This window comes from Phacochoerus africanus, chromosome 15 (genome assembly GCF_016906955.1).
Source record: "Phacochoerus africanus isolate WHEZ1 chromosome 15, ROS_Pafr_v1, whole genome shotgun sequence".
NCBI classification, from domain to species: domain Eukaryota; kingdom Metazoa; phylum Chordata; class Mammalia; order Artiodactyla; family Suidae; genus Phacochoerus; species Phacochoerus africanus.
In genome coordinates this window covers 71,943,646-71,957,341 of record NC_062558.1, presented here as the reverse complement: position 1 = coordinate 71,957,341, position 13,696 = coordinate 71,943,646, and the positions used below count along the sequence as shown (strand labels likewise).

General features: G+C 43.2%; 1 protein-coding gene across 3 annotated transcripts in view; it reads right to left on the bottom strand.

The window, feature by feature from the left end:
- Positions 1-11,958, bottom strand: part of SIRT1 (sirtuin 1) — a 31,768-nt gene extending 19,810 nt beyond the window's left edge. Inside the window, exons 1-4 of one of the 3 annotated variants that reach the window (XM_047760969.1) lie at positions 11,460-11,958; positions 9,095-9,211; positions 6,852-7,093; positions 4,827-4,979 (exon numbers count right to left, since the gene is read on the bottom strand). In XM_047760969.1, coding sequence (XP_047616925.1) covers positions 4,827-4,979; positions 6,852-7,093; positions 9,095-9,211; positions 11,460-11,871 — 924 coding nt within the window. In that variant the 5' untranslated portion in view covers positions 11,872-11,958. Of the gene's footprint in view, positions 1-4,826; positions 4,980-6,851; positions 7,094-9,094; positions 9,212-11,459 lie in introns of those variants that run through there. The other 2 variants (XM_047760970.1, XM_047760971.1) reach the window with 2 other exon arrangements.
- Between the last annotated feature and the right edge of the window lie 1,738 nt (positions 11,959-13,696).

Below are 13,696 nucleotides of genomic sequence, written 5' to 3'. Positions count from 1 at the left end.
CTAGGGGTTGAATCTGAGCTGCAGCTGCCAGCCTACACCACAGCCACAGCAACGCTGAATCTGAGCCACATCTGCAACCTACACCACAGTTTGTGGCAACGCCGGATCCTTTAACCTACCGAGTGAAGCCAGGGACAGAACCTGCATCCTCATGACACTGGCTGGGTTCTTACCCCACTGAGCCACAACAGGAACTCCCTCACCTTGCTATTTCTATTCTCAGTTACCACATTTTTCTAAGTGTCAGGTTACTACTTTTACTAGGCAATTTAGTATATACTTAAGTGACAGGGGGAAAAGCTGACAAGTTAAAGGATTTTGTTTCCTCTCAGAACACAGAATTTATAGCAAAAATCTTAGGAGCATTATATTAATGTACTACTAGTAAATTAAGCTCTTATAATCAGACACAAGAAAATAGTTTCTAATTATCTTATGCCTTTAAGTTGTTACTTTCTACTAACTAGAACCAGTGTCCTAGGTCCAACTCAATAAACCAGTAACTAAACAATATTTAATTGGTCTTCAAAATCATGCAGCAGGATCCCTAGTACCAGTATTTTAATAACAGTAAATCTTCATGAATTCACACTCTTATAATGAAGAAAAAAATAAACTAACTTTACATTATTTATTCAATTCATGAGTCAACTATCTGATCTAAAGGAGAGATGACCATCATCATTGCTGATACATGAATTTCAAATATGTTTCAAGTTGATTACTAGGGAGATTAAAATTTTTCTTTGAAAAATTTTCAAGTTTAGGCATTCCCATCATGGCGCAGCGGAAATGAATCTGACCAGGAACCATCAGGTTGTGGGTTCAATCCCTGGCCTCAGTGGGTTAAGGATCCAGCACTGCTGTGAGCTGTGGTGTAGGTCAAAGACACGGCTCAGATCTGGCGTTATTGTGGCTCAGTGTAGGCCAGCAGCTGTAGCTCCAAACAGACCCCTAGCCTGGGAACCTCCACATGCCGCAGGTGCGGCCCTAAGAAAGCAAAAAAAAGAAAAATTTTTTTCAAAATTAATTTTCAGTTTTAGCAAGTAAAGGATATTTAAGAAATTCTAATACTAATTTCCCATTTTACTGTAATTCATATTTAGAAGCACAGTTGTCTATAATAAAATTATTTCTTTAGACAACCAATTTAAGCTAACACCATGTATTCTAAATTGGCACAGCTTTTCTTAGTTATGTAAATAGACTACATGATCTGGAAGTAGCTGAGGTCACTTTTTTTTTGGCTGAACCCAAAGCATGCAGAAATTCCTGGGCCAGGAATCAAACCTGCACCACAGCAGTAACCAGAGCCATAGCAGTGACAATACCAGATCCTTAACCCACTGAGCTACCAGGGAACTGCTGGGGCTACCTTTTCATTAAAATTCAGGTCCATTTAATTTCTTTAATGAGTATCACAAATAATCACAAATACAAAAAGGTACTTTCAAACATACCAAAGTTTAGCAATAACAACTTTACAATTAATTACTTGCCATAAAATTAAACTATAAAAAAAAAGTTTTCTGAACTTTTCCCTGGTGGGCCTAGCAGTTAAAGGATCCAACATTGTCACTGCTGATATGGGTCTGATCTCTGGCTCAGGAACTTACATGTGCCGCAGATGCAGCCAATAGGGTATAATGTATAAACATCCATATCTGCAAGTTCTACATCCTTGAATTCAACCAACTGTAGACTGAAAATATTGGGGGGGGGGGGAATTCCAGAAAGTTCCAAAAACCAAAACTTCAAAGTTCCTGTCGTGGCTCAGCAGTTAAGGAACCAACTAGTACCCATAAGGATGAAGGTTTGATCCCTGGCCTTGCACTCGGCATTGCCATGAGCTGTGGTATAAGTTGCAGACACGTGGTGCTCTGACTGTGGCGTAGGTCAGTAGCTACAGCTCCAACTGGATCCCTAGCCTGGGAACCTCCATATGCCAAAGATGCGGTCATTTTAAAAAAAAAAGACAAAAATGAAAACTTGAATTTCCTGCACCAACTATATACATCATACAGGAATACCACAGAGATATTATGAGTCTGATTCTAGACCATAGTAATAAAGCAATAATAAAGTCAGGTAAATGAATTATTGTTTCCCTGTACACATAAAGTTATATTTATACTAAACTGTAAGCATTATGTTTTAAAAAAGTACAGCAGGAAGTTCCCGTCTTGGCTCAGTGGTTAATGAATCTGACTAGGAACCATGAGGTTGTGGGTTCGATCCCTGGCCTCGCTCAGTGGCTTAAGGATCCGGCGTTGCTGTGAGCTGTGGTGTAGGTTGCAGAAGCGGCTCAGATCCCAAGTTGCTGTGGCTCTAGTGTAGGCCGGCATCTACAGCTACCCAATTCGACCCCTAGCCTGGGAACCTCCATATGCCGCGGGAGCGGCCCAAGAAATAGCAAAAAGACAAAAAAAAAAAAAAAAAGTACAGCAGTTCCCAAGGTGGCTCAGCAGTTAACGAACCCAACTAGTATCCGTGAGATGCGTTGCTCAGTGGATCAAAGATCTGGTGCAGGGGAAACCCGACTAGGAACCATGAGGTTGCCAGAGTTCCATGAGGGAATAAGAGTGCTATCTCTGGCCTTGCTCAGTGGGTTTAAGGATCTGACATTTCTTTGAGCTGTGGTGTAGGTCGCAGACACGGCTCACATCCAGCATTGCTGTGGCTGTGGCCAAGCCTGGCAGCTACGGCTCCAATTTGACCCCTAGCCGGGGAGACGCCATATGCCAAGGCTACAGCCCCAGAAAGACAAAAAAAATAATAATAAAAATTTTTTTAGGTACATACCATAACTAAAAATATTTTATTGCTGAAAAACACTAACCATCATCTAAGCCCTCAGTGTTAACGAACATCACCATACCAGATCACAATATTAATGAAGTTTGAAATATTCTAAGAATCACCAAAATGTGATACAGACACAAAGTGAGCAAATGCCTTGGAAAAATGGCACTCTGACAAACTGGCTCGATGCAGGGTTGCCAAACACCCCTCAAATTTGTAAAAACAAAAAAAAAAAAAAAAGAATAAAAACAAAAGCACAGTTATCTGTGAAGAGCAATAAAGTGAAGTGAAATAAAACGAACTATGCCTATATTAGGTATTATAAGTAATCTAGAGATGATTGAAACTATATAGGGAGGATATGCATAGATGACTTGCAGTTACTATGCCACTTTATATAAGGGAATTGAGCATCCTCAGATTTTGGTATCTGGGGGACCTGGAACCAATCTGCCTCAGATACCAAGGGATGACAATAATATCAAACTTTACACTTCAAAACAGAGCTGCCAAATTAAATCATAGTGTGAGTCATTTACTTAATTCAAATTTTCTAGTAACCACATAAAAAATGTGAAATCTTCAGAGTTCCTGTTGTGGCTCAGCAGGTTAAGAACCCAAACAAAGTGTCTCTGAGGATGTGGGTTCCATCTCAGGTCTTGCTCAGTGGGTTAAGGATCCAGTGTTGCCACAAGTTGCAGTGTAGGTGGAAGATGCAGCTAGAATCTTGCATTGCTTGGCTGTGGTGTACACCAGTAGCTGCAGCTCCAATTCAACCCCTAGCCTGGGAACTTCAATATGCCGCAGGTACAGCCGTAAAAAGAAGGAAAAAAAAGTGAAATTTTCATAATTTATAACTCAACAAAGTATTATTTCCACATATACAATCTATATTTATTAATATATAATAAAATGTATAATATTTTGTATGCTTTCCAAACTAGGTTTCCAAAATCTGGCATGTCTTGTCCACACTTGTATCTCAGTACTTAGTACACTTATACTCAATAGCCCCATGTGGCTAACGGTTTCTGAACTGGACAGAGCAGCTCTAGGCATTCAACCTTGACTAAAATACAACCTAAGAATCTTTTACACTCCTATTGGAGTTCCAGTCATGGCACAGTGGTTAACGCATCCAACTAGGAACGATGAGGTTTCGGGTTCGATCCCTGGCCTCGCTCAGTGGGTTAAGGATCCGGCATAGCCATGAGCTGTGGTGTAGGTCACAGAAGCAGCTTGGATCCCACATTGATGTGGCTGTGATGTAGGCCAGCAGCTACAGCTTCGATTAGACTCCTAGCCTGGGAACCTCCATATGCCACGAGTGTGGCCCTAGAAAAGACAAAAAAAAAAAAAAGAAACTTTCACACTCCTACTGTAAAACATATCAAAGCAGAGGTGGTATTTTTATGATCCATAAAAATCAGGAGTTCCGTTGCAGCTCAGCAGTAACAGAACCCAACTAGTATCCATGAGGACGCAGGTTCAATCCCTGGACTTGCTCAGTGGGTTAAGGATCCAGTGTTGCAGTGAGCTGTGGTGTAAGACACAGACATGGCTCAGATCTGGCATTGCTGTGGCTGTCATGTAGTTCAGCAGCTACAATCTGATTCGGCCCCTAACTTGGGAAATTCCATATGCCACGATGCAGCATAAAAAGACAAAAAAAAATTTCAGAATCACAATAGTGATGTTATTTTTATATGATCTACTAACCTCTAAAAAAGCCCTGGACAATGTAAAGGCTATTACTGAAATGCAAAAACCTGAGATATATAAAATAGCCCTCCTTTGAAAAAAAAAAAGCTCAACCTTATAATGAAGAAGAGCAAATGACAGTCCCTTCTGGGAAGAAGGGAATTCTGACTGAAATGATTCATTTCAGTGATTTTACTTTACCACAGTACTAGCATTAGTACTCAATTTACTAGACAGTGAATGGTGTTTAAGAAGCCTAAATGTAAACAAAATAATTTTTTATGAAAAGAGACCAAAGTAATTATTAGAAAAGTTCGTAGTACCTTTGCAAACTTGAAGAATGGTCTTGGATCTTTTCTGAAATATTCAATATCAAACATTGCTTGAGGATCAGGAAGGTCTGGAAAGTCTACTGCAAGGCGTGCATAAATGCCATCTCTTGACCTGAAGTCAGGTATTCCACAAGAAACAGAAACCTGAAATATGCATGGCATAATTTGTACAATTAAATTTTCTACTACTACCTTAATAATTACTATTCTGTTACTATACAATTAGGGAAGAGTTGAAGATATTTTTAGTTTAAAACTTTTGGTTAATGGAGATATTGCCCTATTCCAATTTCTAAAAGAAATAAAACACTCAAAACCAGTATAATTAAATCCACCATATACTCAATTCATAATGGGATAAGGAATTTTAAGTCAGGTTAACTTTAGACTTTATAAGCACTTAGCCAACAAATTAAAGCAAAAGCAACTTGACTACAATGAAGTAAGCCATTTCAAATTATTTTAACTAGAAAGCAGGCAAGAATTTCTATTGGTCAAGTATTTCCAAGAAATCCCTCATCTGGTCAGCATTCTAGTACATTAAGAAAACCAGGAATTCCTATCACCGCTAGGCGGTAATGAACTCGACTAGTATCCATGAGGACACAGATTCAATCTCTGGCCTTGCTCAGTGGGTTAAGGATCCAGCACTGCTGTAAGCTGTGGTGTAGGTCGAAGACGTGGCTCGGATCCTGTGTTGCTGTGGCTATGGCGTAGGCTGGCAGCTACAGCTCCAATTCAACCCCTAGCGTGGGAACTTCCATATGCTGTGGTTGTGGCCCTAGAATGCAAAAAAAAAAAAAAAAAAAAAAGGAAAAGGAAAAGGAAACTAAATTTCTCTCTTTTCCTTCAAAAACTATGTTGTACAACATATCAATTTTTAAGAGTAGACTTAGGAGTTCCCGTCGTGGCTCAGTGGTTAACGAATCCAACTAGGAACCATGAGGTTTCGGGTTCGATCCCTGACCTTGCTCAGTGGGTTAAGGATCCCGCATTGCCGTGAACTGTGGTGTAGGTTGCAAACTTGGCTCGGATCCTACGTTGCTATGGCCCTGGTGTAGGCCGGTGGCTACAGCTCCGATTTGACCCCTAGCCTGGGAACCTCCATATGCCACAGAAATGGCCCTAGAAATGGCAAAAAAGACAAAAAATAATAATAATAAATTTTAAAAAATTAAATTTAAAAAAGTAGATTTAGATAATGTGCTTTTTCTACAAATAAATCTTGACATTTCAAATAGGGATTTTAAAAGTTATGTTTTTGTTTCACAATTCTGTCAGTGTTCACACCACTTTGGCCTCAAAGCAAAACTTGCCTACGTCACACCTGGGAGCAAAGCATAATTTTCCTTCGTGACCATTTAAGATTAAATAACACCCTCCCCTTAACTCAAAAAGTCAGAAAAAAAGTACTGAATTTTATTCCAACAGCTGCCGTGGTCACTACCATGCAATAAATTCTGTATTCAACATACAATATGAAACAGCCTTAAGTAGAGAATTAAGTAAAACTTTAAAGTGGGAAAAATGAAAATCATCAAGCCACCACAATCCCATCACATTAAAATAAAGGAGAGATAGGAATCTGTTGTTACTTTTCCAATACTAAGTTCTTTACTTGCCAGTACCTATTAGGTTCCTGGTTTCCCCAGGAAGACCTAACAAAGAACCAATTTTGCCATCAGACTCTGACATACTTCAATGCAAGCAGAATTCCATGCATCTCCTTAGGGGGTTGTGGTATAATGCAGGTAAAAATCTTGCCTTAACTGCACTTACCTACTGTACCAATTAATAGAAGACAACCTTCTACACAGTTATTGAGAAGTTTTCAAAAAACTGAACCAATTTAACAATTGCTGCTACACTCACTTTTTAGCAGTTTCCAAACACAAATGCCCACCATCATGTAATGATAAATTCTACACCAGAAAAATGTTTCTAAATTGGACATGGTTTAAGAAAAAACACACACCACCTCCACCCTTTTGCTAGTGTTTTACACATCTTACATACCCCAGCTCCAGTTAGAACTATTATTTTTTTGCACTCTTGTAGTAATTTCACAGCATCTTCAATTGTATTAATATCTTTTCTTTTTTTCCTTTTTGGTGGTTCTGAAAGGATATTAATAACAATCTGCCACAGTGTCATATCATCCAATTCAGGTGGAGGAATTGTTTCTGGTAGTAAATCTTTAAGAATTGTTCGAGGATCTGTGCCAATCATGAGATGTTGCTGAACAAAAGTATATGGACCTATATTAAAAGGGAAAAGAATTAGATCAAATCCACTTCCAAGTAATTCAAAATCTCATTAACTTTCTGAAGTAATGAAGCAGAAATCTTTAAGGCTATTTTGCAGAGTAAGGAAATGCACTATAAAGATATTTCAGGAGTTCCCATGGTGGCTCAGTGGTAACAAACCCAACTAGAATCATAAGAATGAGGGTTCAATCCCTGGCCTCGCACAGTGGGTTAAGGATCCAGCATTGCTGTATCTGTGGTGTAGGCCAGCAGCTGTAGCACCCATTTGACCCCTAGCCTGGGAACTTCCACATGCCATGGGTGTGGCCCTGAAAATAGAAAAAAAAAATAGTAAAATAAAACAAAAAAGACTAATCATCATTGTTTTTAAATAGTCAAAGTATTTTTTTTTTTTTTAGGGCCACACCTGTGGCATGTGGAAGTTACCAACCAGGCTAGGGGTTGAATCAGAGGTGCAGCTGCTGGTCATGCCACAGCCATGCAGGATCCAAACTGTGTACCTGACCTACACCACAGCTCATGGCAACGCTGGAGCCTTAACCCACTGAGCGAGGCGGCCATAGATCAAAACCGCATCTTCATGGATACTAGTTTGGGTCGTGGAACTCCTCAAAGTTTTTTTGTTGTTGTTGTTTTTTATTTTATTTTTTTAGGGCCACACACATGGCATATTGAAGTTCCAAGCCACGGGTCAAATTGGAGCTACAACCACTAGCTTTACACCACAGCCACAGCAACTCGGGATCCAAGCCAGTCTGTAACATACACCACAGCTCAGGGCAATGTCGGATGCTTAACCCACTGAACGAGGCCAGGGATCAAACCTGTGTCCTCATGGATGCTAGATGGGTTCGTTAACCGCTGAGCCACAACAGGAACTCCAGTATATATATTTTTTATATATATAATGAGAGTACATTAAGGAGTTCCTGTTGTGGCTCAGTGGTTAATAAACCCACCTAGCATCCATGAGGACACAGATTCAATCCCCGGCCTCGCTCAGTGGGTTAAGGATCCAGTGTTACTGTGGTGTAGGTCAGCAGCTACAGCACCAATCTGAACCCTAGCCTGGGAACTTCCATATGCTGCACCTGCGGCCCTAAAAAAACAAGCCAACAACAAAAAAAAGCACATTAAGAAAAAGATCATTTTGAGATGGTCATGTTACTACTTAGGTATAAAAAACTGATGGTGTGCTCATCTTCAAGGTAGTTTCCTAATGCATCCAAATACTTAATAAATATTTACTAAGGACAAATTATGTGCCAACCACTCTTCCTGGCACTGACAAAACAGTATACAAATCAGTCAGAAATCCCTACCCCCATAGGACTTATATTCTAAAAACGGTCAATAAAAAAGTTACACGGAGAGACTGTCAATAAATAAGTGTTAAAAAGAAAAAAATACAGAAGGGCAATGAAGTAAGCAAGATACTCTAACCGCAAGAGTTCCCTCTGTGGCACAAGAGAGCAGCAGTGTCTCTGGAGCATGGGACCCAGGTTCGATCCTGGCAACAGCATCAAACAACAGTTTTAAGGTAATGCCTAAAACAGAACAAATTTGGACCTCTCTTATGGCACAGTGTGTTAAGGATCTGATGTAGCCGAAGCTAGGATACAGGTCAAAATGGCAGCTGGGACCTCATCCCTGGCCTGAGGAACTCCACGTGGCCCCTGTCAGCCAGAAAAGATTATTTAAAAAAAAAAAAAAAAGGACCATTTCACACAGAGGGCCCAAGTGTAAAGGCCCACAAGTGTGAGAAGGACCTGGTTACTTGAGAAATACCAGAGGTCAGCTTAGACAGGCCCATGCTATTTAGAAACAAAAGCAGTTCAAAGCACTACCTTTCCTAGAAACAAGCTGATAGTAAATTTCGTTAAACACCTAAGAACCTCATCACCAGACTATAAGGGGACAGAGAATTTTATTTTTAGTTGACATAAAAAGAAAATACAAAAAAAGATAGCTCTTAGGCTGTGAAAACCATACCTATCCGTGGTCTTGGAGTCCAGTCACTAGAACTGGCATGTGAGGCTCTATCATCCTCATCACTTTCACAAGAATGGAAACCATTGGTGACGATTTCATCACCAAACAGAAGGTTATCTGCAAAAGAAGCCAAAAGTAACTCAAGGCTGATGAAACAATCTACCATTTAAAATGTATGAATAAGAGAGTTCCTGTTATGGCACAGTTGGTTAAGAACCCAACTAATATCCATGAGCAGGTCGATCCCTGTCCTCCTCTGAGGGTTAAGGATCCAGAGTTGCAGTGAACTGTAGTGCAGGTCAAAGATGCGGCTCAGATCTGGCATTAATGTGGCATCGGCTGGCAGCTGCAGCTCAGATTCGACCCCTGGCCTCGGAACTTCCATGTGCTGCAAGTGTAGCCCTAAAAAATAAAATAAATAAATAAAATGTATGAAGAACTGTAATGATTATGACGTAAGAATTTCCAATGAATAAAGCACTTGGGAGTTCCCACTGTGGGGCAATGGGTTAAGCCTGTACCTGCCTGGGTTGCTACTGAGGTGCAGGCTGGATCCCTGTCCCAGTGCAGTGGGTTAAAGGATCCCGTTTTGCTGCCTTGGTATAGGTCTCAGCTGTGGCTTGGATTCAGTCCCTAACCTAGGAGCTCCCATAGGCCCAGGTTCGGTCATAAAATTTTTAAATAAACAAAGCACTTAACATTCACACTGAGTGTGTAAAGAATGCCTACTGAATCAGCTTGCATCATTCCCAGGAACAGTATATCCTCATCTTTAGGGATCCTGCCCAGAATCTAAGTTAGAGTTCATCAAAATTGAGCAAGAAATTAAGTCTACTTAAAAATACAAAAAGTAGGAGTTCCCGTCGTGGCGCAGTGGTTAACGAATCCGACTAGGAACCATGAGGTGGCGGGTTCGGTCCCTGCCCTTGTTTGGTGGGTTGACGATCCGGCGTTGCCGTGAGCTGTGGTGTAGGTTGCAGACGCGGCTCGGATCCAGCGTTGCTGTGGCTCTGGCGTAGGCCGGTGGCTACAGCTCCGATTCAACCCCTAGCCTGGGAACCTCCCTGTGCCGCGGGAGCGGCCCAAGAGATGGCAACAACAACAACAACAAGACAAAAAAAAATACAAAAAGTAATAAATAACCTAGTTAATTGGAATTTATCGATCACAAATAATAGAATTCAGGAGTTCCCGCTGTGGTGGAGTGGGTTAAGATCTCAAGTTGTTGCTGCAGTGGGGAGTGTTGGATCCCTGGCCCAGGAACTTCGACATGCTGCAGGCGCAGCCAAAAACTCCAAAAAACTTATCCAAAGGTAGTGCAAATATAACTAAGGCAACTTGCATATATGTACATGTAAAAATATATTTATAATACATAATACTAAACATACACTAAGATATTTGCACTATTCATTCCCACTATTAAACTGTTCCTTGAAAACAGGGGTCGTTTTTCCACTCCAGTCCCTAATGCACACGTCGTAAGCTTTACACAGGTCAAATGGCCCAGACTGGATTTACCAATAAAAGATTAATAAAAACACGTCTATCCAGCTAGAAAACATGACACACTCAAAGATGACGAGACATATATAACCATCATATACTGTCTGCTTTAGTAGGTCAGAAAAGCGTCAACTCGTATTTCGGGGTTACATACACACACACACAGACACTTAATCTAAAAACCACTATAAGAATATGATTTAGAGAAAAAACACTATTCCCACAAAGTATTCTAAAACCTATTTCTCTCCTATGCCCTCTATTAACTGCACCAAAGTGATCCCTGTAGAAACAGCTATGCTCTTCAAATTTTGCAGGTTGTGACTTTAGAAACAGCTTTACTCTTTTAAATTTTAAAACAAGTTTATAAATAAAGGCCTTCAAAAACAACAAATTGCACAGGTGTCAGTTTGCAAAGTCAACTGCAAATGGTTGTTATCAGGGACAGTCAAAAGTTGCAGGTTTAACTGTGCGGGGCGAGGGGAGAAAGGGCGGAGAAGCAAAAAACACTTAACAAAAGCAATATGCTAAAAGAGTAGGAGGAAAGAGAAACTTATTTTAAAATCCACTGCGAGGCTCGCCAGCCCCGCGGCTGCGCAAAGCGCGAGGCCGCTGGGGCGGGCCTGGGACTGAGGGGAGGAGGGCGGGGAGAGGGCGAGGGAGGGATAGTCGACGGGCCGCTCTTGCAGCCAGGCCTGCAGCCGCGGAGGCGCGCAGCTGAGGGCCCTGGTTGGGAGGGGGACGCTACAAAGCCAGCCACGAGCCCCCAGCCTGCCCGAGACTCCCCCACCCCACATCAGGAGGGGCCCCGAGAGGAGGCGGGGGGATGCGCAGTCCCGGCCGCCCGCGCCCTGCGCACCTCGGTACCCAATAGCCGCCGCTGCCGCCGCCTCTTCCTCCTCCTCGCCCTCGTCTTCGTCGTCGTCGTCGTAGAAGTCGTCGGCCGGGGGCACCTCCCGGGATAGGCCCTGTAAGCCCGGCCCATTGTTTCCTTCTCCTGCCGCCGCAGCCGCCTGGGCCTCCCGCTCCCCGCCCGCAGCGGTCTCCCGCCACAGCACCGCCGCCGCCGGGCAGCCGCCCGCCGCCGCCGGCAGCTCACGCTCCAAGGCCGCCCCACCAGGCTCGCCCGGGCTCTGCCCGACGCCCGGGCCGTCTCTCCGCGGTTTCTTGCGGAGCGGCTCCCCGGCGGGGGGCGACGGGGCCTCCCTCTCAGCCGCCACCGCCGAGGGGGAGCCGCCGGGCTGAAGGGCGAGCGCCGCCTCGTCCGCCATCTTTCAACTGCCTCTCTGGCCCTCCTCCCTCACCTCCTCTGCTCCCGCTCGACTCGCGGCACTGGCGCCCCCGCGGCTCCGGCTGCGGGAGATTTAAACCCCGTCACGTGACCCGCCCCTCCTCGCCCCCGCCCACCCGCAGCTCCCGCCACCCACGCGGGCCGGACCACAACACGGCGGATCACGTGGCAAGCGGAGGCGGTGGGGGCCAGGAGCAAACGCTGCAGGGTGCTGAGGCCCCACCCCTCCGCTGCAGGCGCTTCTCTCAGCCAAACTTCTCTTTCAAGCTGTCCTCAAATCACTGCTGCCCGGTTAGCTCAAGTTTTGGTTTTCACTGCGAATTTCCACTTCTGCCTGAAGTGCACACCTTGCTCTCTTCACTTAGTCTTTTCTGGACTTAACGTTAAGGCTTAAAACTTAGTTCCTGAAAGACGATAAGGAATGAAGCTGGCCAAATAAGCTAGGTGATGGGTCTGTTTTGTTAACCTGTATGAGTAGAGGCAAAAGGACACACTCCTCACTCTTCACCCTCCTCAAACCAAATGGCGGGTACTCTTCAGCTCCTATTTTCTGCTTGCTTCTCTCCTTAGCCGGTTTATTTTTCTCCCTCTCTCCATTACTCAGAGGGTGATATACATTGTTAGACCATTAAAGGCATGTATCTGCCTTAGAAAGAGGTTTGACGGCGGGGGGGCCGGGTAGGGATCAGCCTGTTCAATTTCAGGCCCCAACTTAGCTCCAAATGTGTGTGATTTATCTTTTCTGGGCTTCAAAATGAGTATATTGGGCCAAATGGGGCCTTATGAGGAGAGCTTTGGTTTAGAACTTGAGGTCTTTCTGATTGACCTTGAGCCATTTATTTAGCCTTTCTACACCCACTGTCCTAATCTCTGCAATGGTAGAGTTGTGCTGAGAATTAAGGTAGTGGGTTCTCTTGTGGCACGGTCTTGGGATCTAGCGTTGTTACTGCAGCGGCTTGGGTCAATCCCTGGCCCCAGAGCTTCCACATGCAGCAGGTCAGGCTGGAAAAAAAAAATAGTTACATAAGATTGCTGGATATAAAGTGAGGGCTAAATAGAGCTAAAATATTAGTCCTTCCCTACTTGAAGGCCTTCTACTTTCCACTTTTCCTGACATTCCAGAACTCTTGTGACTTCATAACCTACCTTAACTAAGGATGCGTTATAGTATGGCCAAGTTTGGTAGGCATTTGCCTCTGGAGCATGGCATTTCTAGCCACTGACGGGACCTCTCTGAATTTACAATAAATCAGCCCTTAAGCTTAAAGTGGGTCCTGCCTCTACCATGCCAATTACTTGTTTGAACTTAAGAAAGCAATCTAAGATGTTTCCTCCTTTAACAAAAAAGTTATAATTTCGAAAATGTATCTCTAATGTCCCATCTAAACCCAAATCTCTTTGTACCTCAAATTAAACTGAGACTCTCCCCTTACAAGTGGTTGCCCCCCCTTACAAGTGGTTGCGTGGTTTCTGAAAGTGAGGCTGTCTTTCCTCCTAGAGGCCTTGAAATCATGATTGAGGTGTTCTTCAGATTGATGCTCTCTAATCAATCAGTGACCAAATCCTGCTGTCCTTTCTTCCCTCCTATACACTTTCCAATTCCTAAGTATACAGGTATCTCGCCCTTCCTGGATGACATACTTAGCCCTGTTTTCTCCCCACTTCATCTATCTTACAAAATACTTCATAAATTGATTCTCAACTATGTGGGTAGGATATAATAAATAAAATGTTGAGGAGTTCACACTGTGACTCAGTGGTAAGGAACCCAGCTAGTAACCAGGAGGATGTGTTCTACCCCTGCC